This window comes from Aotus nancymaae, unplaced genomic scaffold, assembly GCF_030222135.1.
Source record: "Aotus nancymaae isolate 86718 unplaced genomic scaffold, 86718_ANA_hifiasm-v0.15.2.pri h1tg000015l_0, whole genome shotgun sequence".
Lineage (NCBI taxonomy): Eukaryota > Metazoa > Chordata > Mammalia > Primates > Aotidae > Aotus > Aotus nancymaae.
In genome coordinates, this window is record NW_026988426.1 from 136,135 (window position 1) to 158,720 (window position 22,586).

General features: G+C 49.5%; 1 protein-coding gene and 1 non-coding gene across 4 annotated transcripts; one reads left to right on the plus strand and one right to left on the minus strand.

The window, feature by feature from the left end:
- Positions 1 to 11,350: 11,350 nt before the first annotated feature.
- Positions 11,351 to 13,128, minus strand: POP7 (POP7 homolog, ribonuclease P/MRP subunit). 3 transcript variants are annotated; one of them, XM_021671576.2, is made up of 2 exons: positions 12,934 to 13,128; positions 11,351 to 12,374 (listed from the first exon to the last, which is right to left on the minus strand). In XM_021671576.2, the coding sequence occupies exon 2, from the start codon at positions 12,362 to 12,364 to the stop codon at positions 11,942 to 11,944; it is 423 nt and encodes a 140-aa protein (XP_021527251.2). In that variant the 5' UTR covers positions 12,365 to 12,374; positions 12,934 to 13,128; the 3' UTR covers positions 11,351 to 11,941. The 3 variants fall into 3 exon arrangements, with proteins under 3 accessions (XP_021527251.2, XP_064232418.1, XP_021527250.2); XM_064376348.1 differs by having other exon boundaries at positions 13,072 to 13,090; XM_021671575.2 differs by having other exon boundaries at positions 12,964 to 13,061.
- Positions 13,129 to 16,069: 2,941 nt separating this feature from the next.
- LOC135275120 (U4 spliceosomal RNA) lies at positions 16,070 to 16,210 on the plus strand. The gene has a single exon (XR_010342837.1). It is a non-coding gene; the product is annotated as a U4 spliceosomal RNA (small nuclear RNA).
- Positions 16,211 to 22,586: the final 6,376 nt, after the last annotated feature.

Genomic DNA, 22,586 nt, shown 5'->3' on the forward strand with positions numbered 1-22,586 from the left:
GGCAAAGCAAATGGAGAGCCAGGTGTGCAGAAGGGAGAGTGGAGAAGAGAGAGGTGGACGAGGAGGCCAGGGTGCTGGTTAGGGAGGAGCCAGGATGTCTAGGGCTTTGAATGCCACTCTAAAGAATTAGGATTTTGTTTAGAAAGAATGGGAAACATTCACTCATTCATTCAAAAGATATTTGTGGACTTCCTATCTGCCCTTGGCCAAGGACTTGGGGATAGAGCAGAAAATGACTCAGCCAGGGATGCCTGTCCTGGTGGAGCTGTTATTCTAGTGGGGTTGCTGATGATGAACACAAAAATGAGTACGAGACAGAGGATTTCGGCCGGGTAAGGTGGCTCATGCCCGTAATACCAGCACTTTGGGAGGCTGAGGCAGGAGGATCACTTGAGCCCAGGAGTTGGCTTAACCAGCATGGGCAACATAGTGAAACCTCATCTCTACAAAACAAAATACAAAAATTAGCTGGGCTTGAGAGTGTGTACCTGTAGTCCCAGTTACTTGGGAGACTGAGGTGGGAGGATCACTTGAGCCCAGGAAGTTGAGGCTGCAGTGAGCTGGGGTTGCGCCACTGCACTCCAGTCTGGGCAACAAGAGTGAGACCCTGTCTCAAAAAAAAAAAAAAAAAAGATAGAGGATTTCAAACAGCCAGAAGAACTAAGGAGAAAAGTCAGAGGCAAGGGTAGCTAAAATAAGGTAGTGAGAGACACCAGGCTGAGAAGGTGGCTTGAATAAAGACCTGTCAGGAGTGAGGGACCATGAGGGTGTGGTGGGGTGAAGAGCATGATGGGAGAGGGGTTTGGGCCGGGTGTGGTGGCTCACACCTGTAATCCCAACATTTTGGAAGGCTGATGCAAGAGGATTGCTTGAGGCCAGGAGTCTGGGCAACATAGTGAGATCCCATGTCTATGATTTTTTTTTTTAACAAGCTGGGCATGGTGGTGCACACCTGTAATCCTACCTACTCAGGAGGCTGAGGTAGGAGGATCCCTTGAGCCCAGGAGGTCGAGGCTGCAGTGAGCTATGATCATGTCACTGCACTCAGACTGGACAACAGAGGGAGACCCTGTGTCAGTAAATAAATAAATAAGAGTGGTTTGTCAAGATGGATGGGTGGGGGTCAGGAGACAGAGGCTGGTATGCTTCTGGCTGGCCCGATTCCCTCAAACTCTGCTCCCCTGTATCCGCAGCTCACCTTGAGCCTTCCCAGACCTGCTGTCCAAGCTCCCACAGCCCCACTTGGCTTCTGGTTCTGCTCCCTTCCAGAGTCCTGGGACGTGCACATACACACTCACATCCTTACACAGCCACACGTGCGTTCTGTCTTGGCTGGCCCCCTTCCCCAGCCTCTGCTCTCCCAGGCCCCTGACTCCTGCGTCAATGCCCTGACCTGACCATGGAGAGGGGGCCGGGGACAGATTTGGGGGTGGGATGAACACAGCTGGAGAAGGAGGAGCCTTTTGGGCTGAGGGACCTGCCCCTCCTCTCATACAGCTTCTTGGGGGTCCCTACATCCTTGTCTGCAGTAGAGGAGGAGAGGGAGATGGCCAGGGGCACCAACCTCTAAATGCTGGAACCTGCCGGATAGGAGTGGTGACTGCCTTGTCCCCTGACGCTTTTGGAGAAAGAGTTGTCATTGCATCTTGGGAGGGAGGAGAGATTCTTGGTCCGCCTCGTACCCAATCTGAGGCCACAGTAATTCCCTTTTTGAGATGGAGTCTTACTCTATTGCAGGAGTAAGACTGCGATCTCAGCTCACTGCAACCCCCACCTCCCTGGTTCAAGTGATTCCTCTGCCTCAGCCTCCCAAGTAGCTGGGACTACAGGCGCCTGTCAACACGCCCGGGTAATTTTTGTATTTTTAGTAGAGACGGGGTTTCACCATGTTGGCCAGTCTGGTCTCGAACTCCCAATCTCAAGTGATCCGCTCACCTCGGCCTCTCATAGTGCTGGGATTACAGGCATGAGCCACTGCACCTAGCCTGAAGTCATAGTAATTCTGCTAAGAGGGAAGAGGCTGGTTTGGAACCCAGAGCCTCTTGGATACTGCACACAGCAGGGTCCATTCATCTTCCTTGAGGAACAGGAAGAAAACAAGAAGCTCTTTGGGGCTCCCCATCCAATGCCCACCATGCCCCTGCCCAGTGCCCTCCACCCCTGCTCTTCATCTTCTAGCATGATGCTGACCCCCAGGCCCAGGACCACTGCAGAGAGTCTCCTCACTGACACCTCCAGCTAATCCCTAACCCTGCTGCTCAATTAACTTTCCCATTGAACAGCCTCATTTATGCCAGTTCCCTGAGCAGGAACCCACCATAGTCCCCTTGGAGGGACCATGAGACCCTCCAAGATCCACCACCCGCCTCACATTCCAGCCTTTTCTCCTACTTTTCTGATTCCTACTCCCTCCACCACAGGAGATGGTTTGTGCCTTCCTGCCCTTGGCTCATCCTGGATTACCCTCCCACACCATCTCCCCCTTTTCTTCAAAGCCCAAATCTGTGCATCATCTCCTCCATGAAGCCTTTCCTGATCTCCCAGCAGGAAATCATCTCCTTCCCCAGCACTGCCATCATTTATGTACATGTCTTAGTCATTTCACTGGCAGGGCTACCATGGACAGCTGTCAAAGTTGAGCACTGCACAACTCCCGGGGGCGTCCGCAGAGACTCTGATGGGAATGGTGCCATCTGGAGTCATGCAGTGCAGGTGCCCTGATCATCAAAGAAAGTGAAGAGCTGCCTATGGAAGGTCTCATGCACTTTTGTGTCTACCAAGCATCCAGCATATTGCTTTTCTGTGGTCCCATGTGTGGATTGCGTTAGGTGGTCCCTCCACCACATGCTTGGAGAAGGGCCAGCCTAGAGGGGGCACTAAGCCATCCCTGGTCAATCCAGCTCCCTGGGATCCTGGGGCATTCGAAGCTTCCATGCACTTCCTGAGCAGGCAGACACTGAGGCAGGGTTTGTCATCCTCCTCCATTTGTGACAGGAGGATGGTGGGGGTGGAGGCAGGCTCTGCTTCACAGATTCCTCCTGGCAGCTGATTCAGACTGGAAGTCCAAGGAGAAGCAAATTTACAGCCCCCCTGAGCTTTACCAGACCCCCGGCAGCACGAAGCCCCAGCTGCCTGGAGTCAGACTTGGCGGGGGGGCGCCTCCCGCCTTCTCTTTTGCTCCTCATTTCCAAGCAGTGGCTTCTCAGCTCAGCTTGAGTTCAGCCAGAGGCCCAGAAGACCTTCCGTGCTGGGAGGGGAGGTGGCTGGGGACCTTGCTGGGTGACCTCTGGGGAACTGGGAAGGAAGCAAGAATGCTGGAAGACTGGGCGCGGTGGCTCGTGCCTAAAATCCCAGCACTTTGGGAGGCCAAGGAGGGAGGATCCCTTGAGCCCAGGAGTTTGAGACCAACCTGGGCAACATAGTGAGAACCTGTCCCTACAAAAAATTAGTCAGGTGTGCTGGCACATGCCTGAAGTCCCAGCTACTTGGGAGGCTGAGGCGGGAGGATTGCTTGAGCCCAGGAGTTGGAGGCTGCAGTGAGCTATGATCGTGCCAGTGCACTCCAGTTGGGACAACAGAACAACACTCTTTCTTAAAAGAAAAAATGCTCAAGAGATTCCTGATGGAGAACCAAAGCACAATCCTTTGCCAAAGTCAATTCGGAGACCTTGAGGCAAGGGCTACTTGCTTGTCCAGAAAATCATCGATAGAACCAGACATCCAGGTTTCAGTTCTAGCAAACAGATCTGTGGCCTGGTGGCTTCAAGGAGTTGCTTGTCTGGTAACCAGGAGTGCTCAGATTGGTGGCTTGAATTTTTTTTGTTGTTGTTGTTTTGAGACAGAGTCTTGCTCTGTTGCCCAGTCTGGAATGCTGTGGCACGATCTTGGTTCACTGCAACCTCCGCCTCCCGGATTCAAGTGATTCTCCTGCCTCAGCCTCCTGAGTAGCTGGGATTACAGGCACACGCCATCACACTCGGCTAATTTTTGTATTTTTAGTAGAGACAGGGTTTAACTATCTTGGTTAGGCTGGTCTTGAACTCCTGACCTCGTAATCCACTCACCTCAGCCTCCCAAGGTGCTGGGATTACAGGCATGAGCCACCGCGCCAGACCTGCTGGCATGAGTTCTGCCACTGATTTGCCAGGCGCCTAACTTGGGCAGGTGACTTTATCTCTGAGCCTTTTTTGCAGAGTAGGGGAGGTGGAAATACAGCGGTGGTGGGATTATGTAACTCCTGGCACGTGGTAATCAATAAACACTAGCTGTTATTGCCCTACTCCCCACTTTTTTATTTCTCCTATTGTTGTTTCTTGGGAGGCCTGAAGACTAAACGTGCAGTGTATTCCTTAGCCTTCCTCCAGCATCGTCTCCTGTTTCTCTGGGGAGCCAGGGACAGATCATGGCACTTTACCTTGGGTATTGAATTATAGCTGCCCCTACCAAGCAACTCACTGAAAAAGGGTTGTCAGAATAGTGGGGTGGAGAGAGGTATCTCTGGGTGTCTATACATTTTTTAAATTAAATTTAATTTAATTCTTTTTTTTTTTTTCGAGATGGAGTTTCACTCTGTCACCCAGGCTGGAGTGCAATGGCGAGATCTCGGCTTACTGCAACCTCCACCTCCCAGGTTCGAGCAATTCTCCTGCCTCAGCCTCCCAAGTAGCTGGGATTACAGGCATACACCACCATATCTGGCTAATTTTGTATTTTTTTAGTAGAGATGGGGTTTCACCATATTGGTAAGGCTGGTCTCAAACTCCTGACCTCAGTCGATCCCCCTGCCTCGGCCTCCCAAAGTGCTGGGATTACAGGCGTGAGCCACTTCTCCTGGGTTAAGTGAGCTATTCTGCTCATGTCTTAGTTCATCAACCAGCAAATAATTTTTCCCTTTTCAGGAAGTGTATTTGTCTTACAGCAAACAAGACTAATAGATAGAGTTGGAAGGAATGTAGCAGGTCCTGTGAAGGTGAAAGTCCACCCTCTGTTTGCATACTTCCAGTGACAAGACGTTTGCTGTTTCTTAAGGGAGCAGAGGCTTGTTATAGAGGAGACAGCAAGCCGTTCTCCTCTGCACCATTCATGTTTGCATTGACCCATTTATTCATCAGATATTTATTAGTTACTGGATTGAGCGATAAAATCACTTCTTGAGGTATCTTATCAGTTTTATTTTTATTTATTTAGAGATGAGGTCTTGCTCCATTGCCCAGGCTTGAGTGCAGTGGCATGATCATAGCTCACTGCAACCTCGACCTCCTGGGTTCAAATGATCATCCTGCCTCAGCCTCCCAAGTAGCTGTGACTACAAGCATGCACCACTATGCCTGATTAACTTCTTTATTTTTTATAGAGACAGGGTTCACTGTGTTGCCCAGGCTGGTCTTGCACTCCTGGCCTCAAATGATCCTCCCACCTCAGCTTTCCGAAGTGCTGGGATTATAGGTGTGAGCCACTTCACCTGGCCCCTTATCAGTTTGATAACTAACTCCTGATCACCTTACCTAGAGAACAAAGGATTGGTCAGGAATAGGCTTTATAAAACTTTTGTAATGAACATTTTAGAAAACAGAGCTAAAGTCAAACACATAAACTGAAAAATGCCCATAATGTCATTAGGAAGATGAGACCTTAACTGGCCATTTTCACAGACTTCTTTCTGGTAGGACGACCTTTGCCTCATCTCAAATCTCTGTGCAGTTGGACATCTGTTTCCTACGGGACTGCAATTGACATGTTCTTGTCCAACCTCTCTTGTGGTTTGAGGGTTTGTGAAACACCATCCTTCCCCCAACTCCTGATCAAGTACCAGAAACTCACCTGGGACAAATGCTGGGCCTCTCTAGCAGGATCATCAGCCCAACCAAACCACTTAACATGTCCAAGGCTGTCCTCTTCCCTGCTATGCGAACCTCAGCTGAAAGTCTGGAGGAACTAATAACTCAGACTTGTGAATTAAACACACACAAAATTGCCTTCCTTCATGTCTCCTCATCCTATTAAGAAGCCTAAAACCATTTCTTAGCAAAATGGCTTCATACTAAATAACAGTAGCTCTTGGCTGGGTGTGGTGGCTCACGCCTGTAATCCCAAAACTTTGGGAGGCTGAGGTGGGAGGATCACCTGAGGTCAGGAGTTCAAGACCAGCCTAGCCAACATGGTGAAGCCCCGTCTCTACTAAAAATACAAAAATTAGCTGGGTATGGTGGCAGGCACCCGTAGTCCGAGCTACTCTGGAGGCTAAGGCAGGAGACTCGCTTGAACCCAGGAGGTGGAGGTTGCAGTGAGCTGAGATCGCACCATTGCACTCCAGCCTGGGTAACAACAAACAAACATAGAAAACAGTAGCTCTTTTTTTTTTTTTTTTTTTTTTGAGTAGGTAGTCCTAACTACTTGGGAGGCTGAGGCAGGAGGATTGCTTGAGCCCAGAAGTTCGAGGTTGCAGTGAGCTGTGATTGCACCATTGCACTCCAGCCTAGGCTACAAAGCAAGACCCTGTCTCTAAAATAAGTAAATAAATATAATAAAATGTAAGAAGGAGGGTGGGGCACTGCATTTGCATATACCTTCTAACCCCATCTCCTCACCCCTCTCCCCTGTTTTCCCAGGCTTTTTTCTGTTCTTTTCTTTCTTTTTTTTTTTTGAGATGGGGTTTCACCATGTTGGCCAAGCTGTTTTCGAACTCTTGACCTCAAGTGATCCACTCACCTCAGCCTCTCAAAGTGCTTGGGATTACAGGCGTGAGCCACCGCGCCTGGCCGGTCTTTTTTTTTTTTTTTTTTTTTTTTTTTTGAGACACAGTTTCACTCCACTGCCCAGGCTGAGTGCAGTGGTGCAATCTTGGCTCACTGCAATCTCTGCCTCTCAGGTTTAAGTGATTTTCCTGCCTCAGCCTCCTGAGTAGCACGAACTACAGGCACGTGCCACCATGCCCAGCTAATTTTTGTATTTTTAGTAGAGACGGGCTTCACCGTGTTGGCCAGGCCAACACAGTTGGTCTTGAACTCCTAACGTCAGGTGATCCGCCTGCCTCAGCCTCCCAAAGTGCTGGGATTACAGGCATGAGCCACTGTTCCTGGCCTCCCAAACTTTGATGGAAGTCACTTTGGAAAGCCAGTAGAGGGAGGAGAACAGAGGCTGGAGCCAGCCTCCCTACGGAGGGGCCTGCAGGCAGGGTTCCCTGCCCTACCTACAGTGCATGGACTCTAGTAGATACAGGAGCCTGGCTCAGGCCCCCCACACACAAAAGGGTGAGCCTCGGGCCCCACTCTTACTTCGGTGGCAACGTCTAGGTCTGTTTCTGCAGAACTACCACTGAGGGAAGCCTCACTGGCAAGCAGCGAGAAAACATGGAGTAGAAACAACAAACAAATAGGCTACAGGAAGGAACTGCCAAAACAAACCACATGGGACAGGCTGCCTGCCACCACCTCTGCTGGGCTCAGGCCCGGAGCACATACGTGCAGGGAGACACAGTTCCATCCAGCTTCCTGCCGGCTCCCGCTCAGCTACCGGGGGGCTCCCGGGCAAGGGAGCTTTGCAGTCAGGCTGATGGAAGAGATGTGGCCCGAGAGAAATGTCTGCAGCCACTGGGCATAGTGACTCACGCCTGCAATCCCAGCACTTGGAGAGGCTGAGGCAGGCAGATCATTTGAGGTCAGGAGTTCAAGACCAACGTGGCCAACATGGTGAAACCTTGTCGCTACTGAAAATACAAAAATTAGCTGGGCATGGTGGTAGATGCCTGTAATCTCAGTTACTTAGGAGGCTGAGGCAGGAGAATGGCTTGAACCTGGGAGGTGGAGGTTGCAGTGAATCAAGATTGCACCACTGTGCTCCAGCCTGGGCAACAGAGTGAGTCTCTCTCTCTCTCTCTCTCTCTCTCTCACACACACACACACACACAGAGAGAGAGAGAGAGAGAGAGAGAGAGAGAGAGAGAGAGAGAGAGAGAGAGAAATGTCCACAGCCTTGTGTCCCAGTACCTCCTGCTTTCTAGCCACCTCGAGTCCCTCCAGTCCCAGAAGACATCTGCCTATTCATTAATCCCCTCCTGGCCCATTGTTTTTTGAGACAGGGTCGTGCTGTGTCACAAGCCCTCAGTCATGACTCACTGCAGCCTCAACCTCCTGGGCTCAAGCAATCCTCCCCCTTAGCCTCCTGAGTATCGGGATTATAGGCACATGCCACCATGCTGTTGGAAACAGATGTTCAGTGCTGCAAAGAAAAATCAGCACTGAGACAAAGGATTTCTCAGCAAAGCAATTTTTACTTCCTGCAGGAAGGGTACCCTTGATAGCCATTTTGCCACAAGAGTACAATGGACAAAGGAAAAGCAGACGTATTTATCTCTTGTGCACTTGGGGTCATCCTTACTGCTGTGTCTGATCTCTGTTGGCTGGAGCCGGACCTCACAATCTAAACTAAAACCCGATTGGCTAACAACTGAAAACTTTTCTAATCAGGTAACAGTAATAGAGAAGTTTAAATAAGGAAGGGGCATAGGCTGTGAGCTGGAACATGCCTGTGAGCACGTCCAGCACAGATATTTTAGTTAAAGTACGAGGACATAGAATGTACCAGGTGCCTGTGAACATGTCTAATAGCTACATAGGATAGGGCGTAACAAAGACTTATTACCACACTTATGATTTATTCTTTAAGAGGAAAGGAAACTTTAAAAAGGAACTTTTACTTCCCACAATGTCCAGCTCATTTTTAAATTTTTTACAGAGACGAAGTCTCACTCGATCGCTCAGGCTAGTCTCAAACCCCTGAGCTTAAGCAATTTTCTCTCTTCGGCCTTCCAAAGTGCTGGGATTACAGGCATTAGCCACCATTCCCAGCCAAATCCACCCACCTCCCCACCCTGCTGTGATCTCTCTGCCAAATATGCCGTCTTCCCTCTTTTTTGCCTAGCAGACTCCTATTCATCCTTCAACACCCAGATCCAAAGTGAGTGAAACCATTTTGTTTCCCACCAGGAATTTACTAGCCCTTTCCATCTCCACATTTCCTTATCATTGCTACCCTTACATGTTACACATCTTACTCATTCACAAAAAATGATGTGTCCACGTTCCCAATTAGATGGTGATCTCCTTAAAAGTGGGACCATTTCATATGTGGATGCCAGAGAAATGGATTTTGGTGAATTAGAAGCCTGATCTTCAGACTTCCAAACCAAACCATCTTCACTTGAATTAGAGTGAAATTCTGTTCCTAACCCATAAATCAGAGGAACTGCCAAAACAAACCACATGGGACAGATCTCAAACGGTAAAAAACACAGTTTACATCCTATTATAGTACACATATGTACATACACATATCTAACTGAATAATTTGCTGGCCAGGCCTGGTGGCTCACGCTTGTAACCCCAGCATTTTGGGAGTCTGAGGTGTGCTGATCATCTGAGGTCAGGAGTTTGAGACCAGCCTGGACAACATGGTGAAAACCCATCTCTACTAAAATACAAAAATTAGCTGGCCATGGTGGCACACACCTGTAATACCAGCTACTCAGGAGGCTGAGGCAGAATTGCTTGAACCTGGGAGACAGAGGTTGCAATGAGCCAAGATTGCACTACTGAACTCTAGCCTAGGTGGCAGAGACTCCACCTCAAAAAAACAAACAAAAAAATCTACAATAAAGCACCATTTAAGTTGCACTTTTTTTTTTTAACTTGGGTTTTTTTTTTTATTTTTCTTTCCTTTTTTTTTGACAGGGTCTTGCTCTGTCATCCAGGTTGGAGTGCAGTGGTGTGATCTCAGCTCATTGCAACCTCTGCCTCCTGGGTTCAGGTGATCTTCCCATCTCAGCTTCCCAAGTAGCTGGAACTACAGGATTGTGCCACCATGCCTGGATAATTCTTTATATTTTTTGTAGAGATGGGGTTTCACCATGTTGCCTAGGCTGGTCTCAAACTCCTGGGCTCAAGAGATGGGCCTGTCTCAGCCTTCCAAAGTGCTGGGATTATAGGTGTGAGCCACCGCACACAGCCTTGTTTTTTTTTAAAGAAGCTGTGATCCAGTACATTGATCTAAAGGCCCACAAATGGGTCACGACCTGCTTTGATAAACATTGCTTTAGTTGACTCGTTTGATAAATATGAAAAATCAGGTCACCCCACAAATACCCAGAAAGTATTATTACCTGTGTACCCAGTAATTAATTCTTTGCCACTGGAGCAGCCCAGTCAGAAGGGTCTGAAGGCCAGGCACAGCAGCTCACCCCTGTAATCCCAGCACTGTGGGCGGCCAAGGAGGATGGAATGCTTGGGGTCAGAAGTTTGAGACCAGCCTGGCTGACATAGTGAAACCCCTTCTCTACTAAAAATACAAAAAATAGGCTGGACGTGGTGGCTCACACTTGTTATCCCAGCACTCTAGGAGGCCTAGGCGGGTGAATCACGAGGTTAGGAGTTCGAGACCAGCCTGGCCAACATAGTAAAACCCTATCTCTACTAAAAATACAAAAAATCATCTGGGTGTGGTGGCAGGCACCTGCAATCCCTGCTACTTGAGAGGCTGAGGCAGGAGAATCTCTTGAACCTGGGAGGCGGAGGTTGCAGTGAGCTGAGATTACACCATTACACTCCAGCTGGGGCAACAGTCTGAGACTCAGTCCCAGCTACTTGGGAGGCTGAGGCAGAAGAACCCCTTGACCCGGGTGGTGGAGGTTGTAGGGAGCTGAGATCGCACCACTCCCCTCCAGCCTGGATGAAGATGACAAAGTGAAACTCTCAAAAAAAAAGGGGGGGATCTGAAGAGCCCTGTACCTGAAAGCTGGAGTGTCATTAGGCAGGCCCTGTAGGTCCAGGAATTAAATGAAGCCACTTGTCAGTCTTTACCACAGAGCCTGACACTAAGAAGGTCCTGAAGTCTTAGTTTGCTTCCCTTTTTTTTTTTTTTTTTTTTTTTGAGATATGATCTTGCTCTGTCACCCAGGCTGAAGTGTACTGCAGTGATCACAGCTCACTGCAGCCTGTCACTCCGCGGCTGTAGTGATCCTCCTGCCTTAGCCAATGAGGTAGCTGGAATTATAGGTGCAAGCAACTACACCCAACTAGTTTTCAAAATTTTTTTGCACTTGGGAGGCTGAGGAGGGCAGATCACTTGAGGTCAGGAGTTTGAGAACAGCCTGGCCAGCATGGTGAAACCTGGTCTCTACTAAAAATACAGAAATAATTAGTGTGGTTGGCACTCACCTGTAATCCCAGCTACCGGGGAGGATGAGGCAGGAGAATCACTTGAACCCAGGAGGCAGATATCGCAGTGAGCCAAGATTGCACTACTGCACTCCAGCCTGGGTGACAGAGCGAGACTCCATCTCAGAAAAAAAAAAATCTTTTGCACAGACAGGGTCTCAGTGTATCACTTAGACTGGAGTGCACCTTCAAACTCCCGGGCTCAAGCGATCTTTCCACCTCAGCCTCCGCCAGTAGCTGGGACTACAAGCTGGAGCCACAGCACCCAACTAGAAAATGAAAATCTTTAAAGCGAACATTGGGATGACCAGGCTTCTGCACTGTACTAACGGTTTGTTTTGTTACACTGTTCATAGGATAATCTAAGCTCTCTACAGAGGCAAGAAACACTAGGGTTCCCTTTCACCTAGATACTTGTAGCATTTCCTACCATCCTTATTCAGGCACATACAGAATTTATAAAGGGAAGAGTCAGTGGCAGTGGGGTGGCAGGACACTAGTACAACAGTATTTTTTATTTACATGACAATAGTTACCACACACACACACACACACACACACACACTCAGGAAGACCCACTAACTGGGCCCACTGAGACAATTATCCCCACCCTCAATACGGAGTCCTTTGGGTTTCAAGGGAACAGGCCTTTTCTTCCATGGCTCTGGTTCGAGGTCCAGTATGAGAGGAGCCACACCGTGGAGGGGATAAGTGGGGGAGTGCCGTTTCAATTACTTGGGTGTGACCCTGAAGACTCGGATGTGGATGGCTGAGTTGTTGCGGATCCGAGTCAACGGCTCCCGTGTATCCGTCTCTGGCTCCAGCTCATCAACAAGCTCCACAGTGGAGGTATTGGCAGCCACCTGCAAGGACCCAAAGCTGCCCGCCTGCAGCTGCAGCGCGATGTTGATGGCTCGGTTGATGGCCAAGCCCAAGCCGTGAATGTAGATCTCAGAACACGCGTTCTGACCCCGGGCCCCTCCGTCCAGCAGCTTCTGGCAGCGGGCCAGTTGCGCCTTAAAGTCAGTCTTCATGTTGACATAAATGTCATTGGGCCGCCGGGGCAGGCGGTTAGGAAGTCTTTTCCTAAGGGTGTACTCCACCGGATCCAGTTCAGCCTCCATGGCACCGCGGAACTCTCGGTTTTCTGCCATGCTGTGTGCCCTAGCATGGGAAAGGGACGCGATCAGAGGGATCACAGTGACCTCGAAGCCCTACCCCTTTTCCTGTACAAAGGGTACACCCAGCCGGGGAGTGGCTCAAGCCTGTAACCTCAGCACTTTGGGAGGCCGAGGCGGGTGGATCGCTGGAGCCCGGGTGTTTGAGACCAGCCTGGGCAACCTAGCAAGCCCCTGTCTTAAGATAATTTTTAAAAACTAGCCGGGCCTGGTGGTGCCCGCCTGTAATCCCAGCTAGTTGGGAGGCTAAGGCTGGAGGATCGCTTGAGCCCGGGAGTTCGAGGCTGCAGTGAGCCGTGATCGCGCCACTGCACTCTAGCCTGGGAGACAGAGCAAGACGCTGTTTCAAAAAAAAAAAAAAAAAAAAAAAAAAAAAAAAAAAGCCCAAAGAAAGGGTGTACCGGAGAGAGGACGTACATGTTTCCTTCTGGCCCCTCGTCCCCTCCCACTCACCTCCAGCTCCCGCGTCTGCCCGCCCCGCGTTCCAATTCATTCATCGGGTCGCCCCCAACCTCGCGCCCCTCCGCCGCCCCTCCCGTGCCTACTCTCCGCTCCACAGGGCCTTCCAAGCGTACCAGGCCCGCTCCACGCCAGGTCACTCAAGGATTCGCCGGCCAACCCAAGTAACCACGACCCCGGGTCCCGGGAAGGGAAGAGAAGGAAAGAGGGCGCGACCGGCTCACCGGCTCGCCGGCTCGTGAACACCCTGCGGCGCCGGGGTCCTGAACGGGCTGCGGAGTGCGCACGCGCGCCCGTACCCCGCGATCCGCGAATCGCCCTCCCGGCTTCCGTTCGCCCCACCTTCCCTGAGCGCAAGTGCGACTGCGCGAGGCGTTTGAGTAACGCGAGACTTCCGGGCGTGACGGGATCTACTACGTGTACGCCTCGGGGACTGGCGGGCGGCCGAGGGCGGGGACCAGATCCGAGCAGGGGAGGAGCTAGGAGAGGTAGGGTCGGCCTCCATAGGCCTGGCTGAGTCCCCAGCTCGCGGAGGGGTCCCGAAGGGGAGACGCTTGGAGGGGAGACTGCTCTAGGGGCGAGGGTCTTCCCCATGGGAGCAGGGAGGGGGTCGAGCTCAGGAGACCGCAGTCGCCAAGGGGCCTGAACCCCAGCCTGGACTCCGCGTCCGTCACAGCTATTCTGGTCAGAAGAGGCCTAGGCAGGGCTGGTAGAGCTAACACCCCCAGTCTAAGGTCCCCATGTCCCGAGGACCGAAGGGGGAACTGAGGGACATGGCCGGTCTCCACCTCGCTTGAGGACAGCGTCCCAGGACTCCCCTGCAGTTCACGGGAAGCTGTTCGCCGCCTCTGTCTCTGCTGGGGACCCACGCTGTGAGCTCTAAGCCCAGGCTTCACGGGTCGCCAAAGAACGCTGACGCTCCCACGCCCCTCAACCACCTCCCACCAACTCTGCGGCCCACGACTGGGGAGCAGGGGCTTGCCGCCCCCTGGCGGGCAAGGTGGGGAGGACGCGCGCTGGATTCGTGGCTCTCCAGACCAGTGGCGAGCACAGTTTCGTCAGAGTTCCCTTCTGAAATGAGTAGATCCTGCTGCATTGGGGACCTTGAACTCCCCTGTTTGTTTCCCCAGCATTCAAATGGGGATGGCCACAAGCTCCTCCACTGTCTTGCACATGCATTTTATTGAATGGCTAGTTGTATAGACTCTGACTATAAACTTAGAATTTATTTATTTATTTTTGAGACAGGGTCTCACTCGATCGCCCAGGCTGGACTGCAGTGGCGTGATCTCAGCTCACTGCAACCTCTGCCTACTAGGTTCAAGCGATTCTTGTGCCTCAGCCTCCTGAGTAGCTGGGATTACAGGTGCACGCCACTGCACCAGGCCAATTTATTTCATTTTTTTGAGACAAGGTCTTACTCTGTTGCCCAGCCTGGAGTGCAGTGGCATGAATGCGGCTCACTGAAGCCCTGAACTCCTAGGGTCAAGAGATCATCCTGTGTCAGCTTCCTGTGTAGCTGGGGTGTGCGCCGCAATGCACGGCTGATTTTTTAAATTTTTTTTTGTAGAGGAAGAGTCTCGCTTTGTGGCTCAGTCTGGTTTAGAACTCCCGGGTTCGAGCGACCCTCCCACCTTAGCCTCCCAAAGTGCTGAGATTACAGGTGTAAGCCACAGTGCTCAGCCTAAACTTTTTTTTTTTTTTTTTTTTAAAGACAGGGTCTCAGTCTGTCAGTCTGTTGCCCAGGCTGGATTGCAGTGGTATGATCACAGCTCACTGCAACCTCTGCCTACCAGGTTCAAGTGATTCTTGTGCCTCAGCCTCCTGAGTAGCTGGGATTACAGGTGCACACCAGTGCGCCTAGCCAGTTTATTTCATTTTTTTGAGACAGGGTCTTACTCTGTCACCCAGGCTGGAGTGCAGTGGTGTGAACACGGCTCACTGCAGCCCTGAACTCCTGGGCTCCAGCCATCATCCTGTGTCCGCTTCCTGTGTAGTTGAGACCACAGGGGTGTGCTATAATGCACAGCTAATTTTTTTTTTTTTTGATTTTTTTTTTTTTTTTTTGGTAGAGATGGAGTCTCACTTTGTGGCCCAGGCTAGTTACAAACTCCTGGGCTCAAGCAATCCTCCCACCTTGGTCTCCCAAAGTGCTGGGATTACAGGTTCGAGCCACTGTGCTCAGCCTAAACTTGTCTTTTTTTTTTTTTTTTTTTTTTTTTTTGAGACAGGGTCTCAGTCTGTTGCCCAGTCTGGAGTGCAGTGGTGTGATCACAGCTCACTGCAGCCTCAACCTGGGCTCAAGTGATCCTCCCGCCCCAGCCTCCTGAATAGCTAGGACTACAGGCATGCACCAGCATGTAATAAGTTGTGTTTTAGAAGTTAATCCTTAGTATTGAAATTTTCAAAATGCTCACATAATTGTTGGGACTGATTCATTCCTCCACATATGATGTGCCTCCTTTCTCCCGTACCCTGTTAATGATAGCAGTCATGGGCATTTGCGATGACAGGATATATAGATGGCTCCATACTTGACCTTGGGTGCTGGAATGCTCTCAAGTCAAGAATATGGCCCAGTGCTTGAGACTGGGGGCATCATCTGTAGTGTCCTTTCCCCTGATTCCTGTCTCCTTGATCCTGGGGAGGTCTGGCTCTAATTGCTAGTTTCCAGAGATTCATTCTTTTCTTTTTTTTTTTTTTTTTGTGACAGAGTCTCACTCCGTACCTAGGCTGGAGTGCAGAGGCGCGATCTCAGCTGGCTGCAACCTTCACCTCTCAGGTTAAAGCGATTCTCCTGCCTCAGCCTCCCAAGTAGCTGGGACTACAGGCATATACCCACCACACCTGGCTAATTTTTATATTTTTAGTAGAGACGGTGTTTCACCATGTTAGCCAGGCTGGTCTCAAACTCCTGATCTCAAGTGATCTGCCTGCCTTGGCCTCCCAAAGTGCAGAGATGACAGGCATGAACCATCGTGCCCAGCCTCATTTTTAAGCCTTGGATCACAGGCAGAAGCAACAAGAAACTGTACCCAACTCAAAACTTTTTAGGAGAATCATAAAATTGGTCCATTTGGAGGGCAGAGTTGGGTTCATTAGGTTGTTGTTGCAAAAGGTGGCATATTCAATGATCAGTTATATAAAACAACATGTTCTCATTGTAAGTATACTTTTCATAATCTGTTTTATCATACATGTAACATTCAAATGGACAAGCATAGCTTTGCGCAGTGGCAGTACCGTAGCCAGCAAGGTTTATCTGAGGCACAAGTATTGCTCATTGAAAACTTTTCCCAATACCCTGCCGTGACGTCTTGCAATATAGTCGGCATTGGCAATTTTTGACAGTCTCTACGGAGACTGAAAAACAAAAAAGACAAATATACTAACTTGTGAATAAAGGATATCAAAACACTGGTTTAAAAAAAAATGGGGATGCTGGCCGGGCGCTGTGGTGCATGCCATAATCCCAGCACTTTGAGAAGCTGAGGTGGATGGATCACCTGAGGTCAGGAGTTTCAGACCAGTCTGACCAACATGGTGAAACCCTGTCTCTACTAAATACAAAAAATTACCTGGGCATGGTGGCGAATGCCTGTAATCTCAGCTACTTGGGAAGCTGAGGCAGGAGAATTGCTTGAACCCGGTAGACAGAGGTTGCAATGAGCTGAGATAGCACCATTGCGCTCCAGCCTGGGCAAGAAGAGTAAAACTACATCTCAAAAAAAAAAAAAAAAAAAAGGAAGGCTGGGCTCCATGGTTCACACCTGTAATCCCAGCACTCTGGGAGGCTGAGATGGAAGGGGCGGATCACTTGAGGTCAGGAGTTCGAGACCAGCCTGACCAACATGGAGAAACCCCATCTCTACTAATACAAAAATTAGCCAGGCATGGTGGTATATGCCTGTAACCCCAGCTACTGGGGAGGCTGAGGCACGAGAATGGCTTAAACCTGGGAGGCAGGGGTTGCAGTGAGCAGAGATCGAGCCATTGCACTCCAGCCTGGGCAACAAGAGGGAAACTCCATCTCAAAAAAAAAAAAAAGGGCAGGGGATGCTAATTCCTGTCTTGTAGTTGAGTTGTGAAACCCAAGGTAATCTTGTAAACTGTAAACCTACACAGATGAGTTGGCATATTTATGTCTCCTAGATGCTTCTCAGTTGCCTAGGATGGCATCTGACCCCATTTGATCAAAGGTTGAAGAGAATTCAGATTCCAGAGAAGTCTGCTCCCAGCACCATCTCAATCCTGTAGTTCTTTACTTCAGATTATTTCATTAACCACAAGATTGGGGTTGAATTGGAAGGTCCAACATATTATAGTAAAGACACCAATTCTCTTCAAATTAATCTATAGGGGCCGGGTGAGGTGGCTCACACCTTTAATCCCAGCACTTTGGGAGGCCAAGGTGGGTGGATCACTTGAGGTCAGGAGTTCAAGATCAGCTTGGCCAACATGGTAAAACCTCATCTCTGCTAAAAATACAGAATTAGCCGGGTGTGGTGGCAGGGGCCTGGTAGTAATCCCAGCTACTGAGGAGGCTGAGGCAGGAGAATATCTGGAACCCAGGAGGCAGAGGTTGCAGTGAGCTGAGATCATGCCACTGCACTCCAGCCTGGGTGACAGAGAGAACTCCAGCTCACACAATAACAAAAACCCAAATTGATCTATAGGTGTAATGCAATTCCTACAAAAATTCCAGCAATAATTTTTTGTATTAAATATAGATGTTTATTCTAAAATATATATGGAAAGGCAAAAGAAGTAGAATGGTTAAAACCACTTTGAAAAAGTTGCTGGAATCACACTACCTAATTTTAAGACTTACTATATAAATACAGTTATCAGGAAAGTATGGTCTCCCCAGTGGGATAGACACAAAAGTCAATAGAATGGAACTGAGAGGTCAGAAATAGACTCGTGTACACAAGTACAGCCAACTCTCTCTCTTTTTTAAAAAAAAATTGTTGTTGTTTATAAGACAGAGTCACTCTGTCACCCAGGCTGGAGTGCAGTGGCACAATCTTGGCTCACTGCAGCTTCAATCTCCCTGGCTGAAGTCATCCTCCCACCTCAGCCTCCCAAGTAGCTGGGACTGTCAGCACATGCCAAGATGCCCAGCTAATTTTGTTTATTTATTTATTTATTTAGAGACAGAGTCTGGCTCTGTCTCCAGGCACCAGGCTGGAGTGCAGTGGCATGATCTCGGCTCACTGCAACCTCCACCTCCCAGGTTCAAGCATTTCTCCTGCCTCAGCCTCCCAAGTAGCTGGGACTACAGGTGTGTGCCACCATGCCCAGTTAATTTTTGTATTTTTTAGTAGAGACAGGGCTTCACCATGTTGGCCAGGATGATCTTGATCTCGTGACCTCGTGATCCACCCGCCTCAGCCTCCCAAAGTGCTGGGATTACAGGTGTGAGCCACTGCGCCCGGCCTTGTTTATATTTTGTAGAGACAAGGTCTCGCTATGATCACCAGGTGGTCTTGAACTCCTGGACTGAAGCAATCCTCCTGCCTCAGCCCCTTCAAAGTGCTGAGATTACAGGCGTGAGCCACTGCCATCCAATTCACTTTTGACAAAGGTACAAAAGCAATTCAATGGGGAAAGGATGATCTTTTCAAGAGGTGCTGAAACAATTGGACAAACACACAAAGAAATGAGCCTCAGCCCTATGCAAAAAGTTAATACAAAATGGATAGTAGATCTAGAAAGAAATATCTATGATGTAGGGTCAGGTGAAGAGTTCTTAGATATGACTTCAAAAGCACAATCCATAAAAGAAAAACAATTGATAAACTGGACTTCATCACAATTTTAAACATTTGCTGTTTGAAAGGCCACATTAATAAGATGAAAAGAGAAGCCACAGACTGGGAGAAAATATTTGCAAATCATATATCCAACAAAGGACTTGTATCCAGCATATATAAAGCAGTCTCTAAGCTCAAGAGGTAGAAACCAAACAACCCAATTAGAAAATGAGCAAATCCAGCCTGGGCAGTATAGTGAGATCTTGTCTCTACGAAAAATTTAAAAATGAGCCAGGCATGGTGGTGTGTGCCTATAGTCCCAGCTACTCAGGAGGCTGGGGCAGGAGGATTGCTTGAGCCCAGGAGGATGACTCTGCAGTGAGTTGTGATCATACCACTGCACTCCAGCCTGGGTGACAAAGTAAGACAGAAAGGAAAGAAGAGAGGAAAGGAAAGAAGGAAGGAAAGAGGGAGGGAGGGAAAAGAAAGAGGGTGACAGAAAGAAAGGGAGAGAGAGAGGAAGGAAAGAAAAAAAGGAAAAGAAAGAAAGAAAGACATGGTGGCTCTTACCTGTAATCCCAGCACTTTGGGAGGCAGAGGTGGGCAGATCACTTGAGGCTAGGAATTTGAAACCAGCCTGGCCAACATGGTGAAACCCCGTCTCGACTAAAAATACAAAAATTAGCTGGGTGTGGTGGTGGATGCCTGTAATCCCAGCTCCTCGGGAAGCTGAGACAAGAAAATCGCTTGAACTTGGAAGGTGGAGGTTGCAGTTAGCTGAGATCACACCATCATACTCCAGCCTAGGCAACAGAGCAAAACTCTGTCTCCAAAAAAAAAAAAGAAGAAGAAGAAGAAAGAAAAAGAAAATGGGCAAATCTTGAATGGACATTTCAGTGAGAGTATAAGAGTGGTAAATAAGTACATCATAAGATGTTCAATATCACTGGCCATTAAGGAAATACACAGGAAAACCATGAGGAGCTACCAATAACAGGTATTGAAATGGCTGAAATACAAAATCCTGACAATACCAAGTGTGGATGAGAATGCAGGGAAACTGGATCTCTGATATGCTGCTTGTGGAAGTGTAAAATCATACAGCCATCCTAGAAAACAGTTTGGCAGTTCCTTCTAAAATTAAATGTACACTAACCACATGACCCAGCAAGAATATTTCTTGGCATTTAAAAACCTGTACATAAACATCCATAGCATTTATTTTTTTTTTAGATAGAGTCTTGCTCTGTTCTCCAGGCTGGAGTGCAGTGGTATGATCTCAGCTCACTGAAACCTCCGACTCTCAGGTTCAGGCCTCAGTCTCCTGAATAGCTGAGATTACAGGTGCCCATCACCATACCCAGCTAATTTTTGTATTTTAGTAGAGATGAGGTTTCACCCTGTTGGTCAGGCTGGTCTTGAACTCCTGACCTTGTGATCCACCTGCCTCGGACTCCCAAAGTGCTGGGATTACAGGTGTGAGCCACTGCACCCAGGCTGTTCCCTTTTTTTTGAGACAGGGTCTGACTCTGCCACCCAGGCTGGAGTGCAGTGGCTTGATCTCCACTTACTGCAACCTCCGCCTCCCTGGCTTAAGCAATCCTCCCACCTCAGCCTCCCGAGTAGCTGGGACTACATGCACACACCACCACGCCTGGCTAATTTTTGCATTTTTTGTAGAGATGCGGTTTCACCATGTTGTGCAGGCTGCTCTTGAACTCCTGGACTCAAGCAATCCTTCCACTTTGGCCTCACAAAGTGCTGGTTTTACAGATGTGAGCCACTGTGCCCAACCCATATCCTGTTCCAATGGGGAGGTGTTGAAGGACTGAGCTCTGGGAGGATGGGGAGAAGAGGAGGAATCAGTAATAGTCTGAGAAATAGCAGCTAGTGAGGTGGGAAGAAAACCAACAGAGTATAATGTCCTGAGAGCCAGGTGAAGACAGCATTTCTGGAGGGAACGACCGTCTGTGTCACTGACTGGTGACAGGTCATATAAGATAACAGACCAGTGGATTTCACAATGTGGAGGTCACTGGTGACTTAAAATGCAGTTATGTTTGGTTGAGCAAAGAACTTAGCTCAGGGCCAAAAGTAATTCTAAATGCAATAAATTAATTTTAAGACCCATTATGTCTGATAACTAACAATAAGCGCGGTTTATGAGCTATCACTTCATTACTCAGGTCGTGTGTCTTTTTGTGGTACCTAAAATATGTTTTGCAAACTCAGATATCCAGATAAATATTAAGGCTCGCAATTTAGGTGGGTGAAGACAAGCTCCATAATAAACCAATCGGACAACAAGACAGTCCTTATCTCCTTGCATTTCTTTCTTTCTTTTTGACAAGAAGTCTTGCTCTGTCACCTAGGCTGGAGTGCAGTGGCACGATCTCGGCTCTCTGCAACCTCTGCCTCCCAGTTGAAGCAATTTTCTGCCTCAGCCTCCCGAGTAGCTGGAATTACAGGCGACCTCCACCACTCCCGGCTAATTTTTTGTATTTTTAGTAGAGACGGGATTTCACCATGTTGGCCAGAGTGGTCTCCAACTCCTGACCTCATGTGATCCATCCTCTTTGGCCTCCCAAAGTGCTGGGATTACAGGTGTGAGCCACCGCACCTGGCCCTCTCCTTGCATTTCATCGAAGTAAAACACTGGAGAGGAATCTGCCATTAAGAAAAAAAAAGGGGGCGGGGTGTGGTGGCTCACGCCTGTATTCTCAGCACTTTCGGAGGCTGACACAGGAGGATCCTTTGAATTCAGGAGTTCAAGACCAGGCTAGGCAACATGGGGGAAAACCTGTCTCTACAAAAACATTACAAAAATTAGCTGGGCGTGGTGGTGTGCCCCAATAGTCCTAGCTATTCAGGGTGCTTGAGGCAGGAGGATTGCTTGAGCCCAGGAGATGGAGGATGCAGTAAACTTTGATTGCACCATACTGCACTCCAGCCTGGGCGACTAAGACTCTGTCTTGGAAAACAAACAAAAAATACAGTAAATTTTAAAAATTAGGGTGTGCTGGTGCACAGCTGTGGCCCCAGCTACTCAGGAGGCTGTGACAGGAGGATCGCTTCAGGCCAGGAGTTCAAAACCAGCCTGGGCGATGTCATGAGACACCCCCCCACCCACCATCTTTACGGAGAATAAAAAAGTTATCTGGGCATGGTGGTGAACACCCATAGTTCCATCAATTCTGGAGGCTGAGATGGGAGAATCGCTTGAGACACTGCAGTTGGAGGCTGCTGTGGGCCGAGATGGGGCTAGTGCACTGTAGCTGGGCAACAGAGTGAGACCCTGCTTCAAAAAAATAAATAAATAGGGGCTGGGCATGCTGGCTCACGCCTATAATCCCAGCACTTTGGGAGGGGGAGGCAGGCGGATCACTTGAGGTCAAGAGTTCTAGACCAGTCTGGCCAACATGGCAAACCCCGTCTCTACTAAAAATACGATTAGCCGAACGTAGTGGTGTGCGCCTGTAACCCAGCTACTCACGAGAATCACTTGAAAGAGAATCACTTGAACCCGGGAGGCAGAGATGGCAGTGAGCCGAGATTGCAACACTGCACTCCAGCCTGGGCGACAGAGCGAGACTCTGTCTCAATAATTTAAAAAATAAAACTAAAGAGGCTCGTGAGAGGCAACTCATCCGCCTGAGCCACTTATTTCACACATCCCAGGACGCCTGATGAAGAGTTCTGGATTTTATTGTTTCCTGCCATTCAGCGGGGCTTCCTGGAGGAAGCCGACCACCAGGGAGGCCTCGGCCTCCGTCCCGAGGCTCGCGCGTCGCGGGGCCGGTGGAGGTAGGGGAGAGGGGGCCGCTCCGGGGTCGACCGGGCCGACGCCGCCCGCATCTGGGGCCCCCCGTCACGTGACCAGCCGGGCACCCGGGTCACGTGTCCGGGCTGGAAGGGGGGGTGCTGTCGTGGGCGACGGGCGTCCCGGCCGCGGCGAGCGGGGCACGCGAGGAGCACACGAGGCG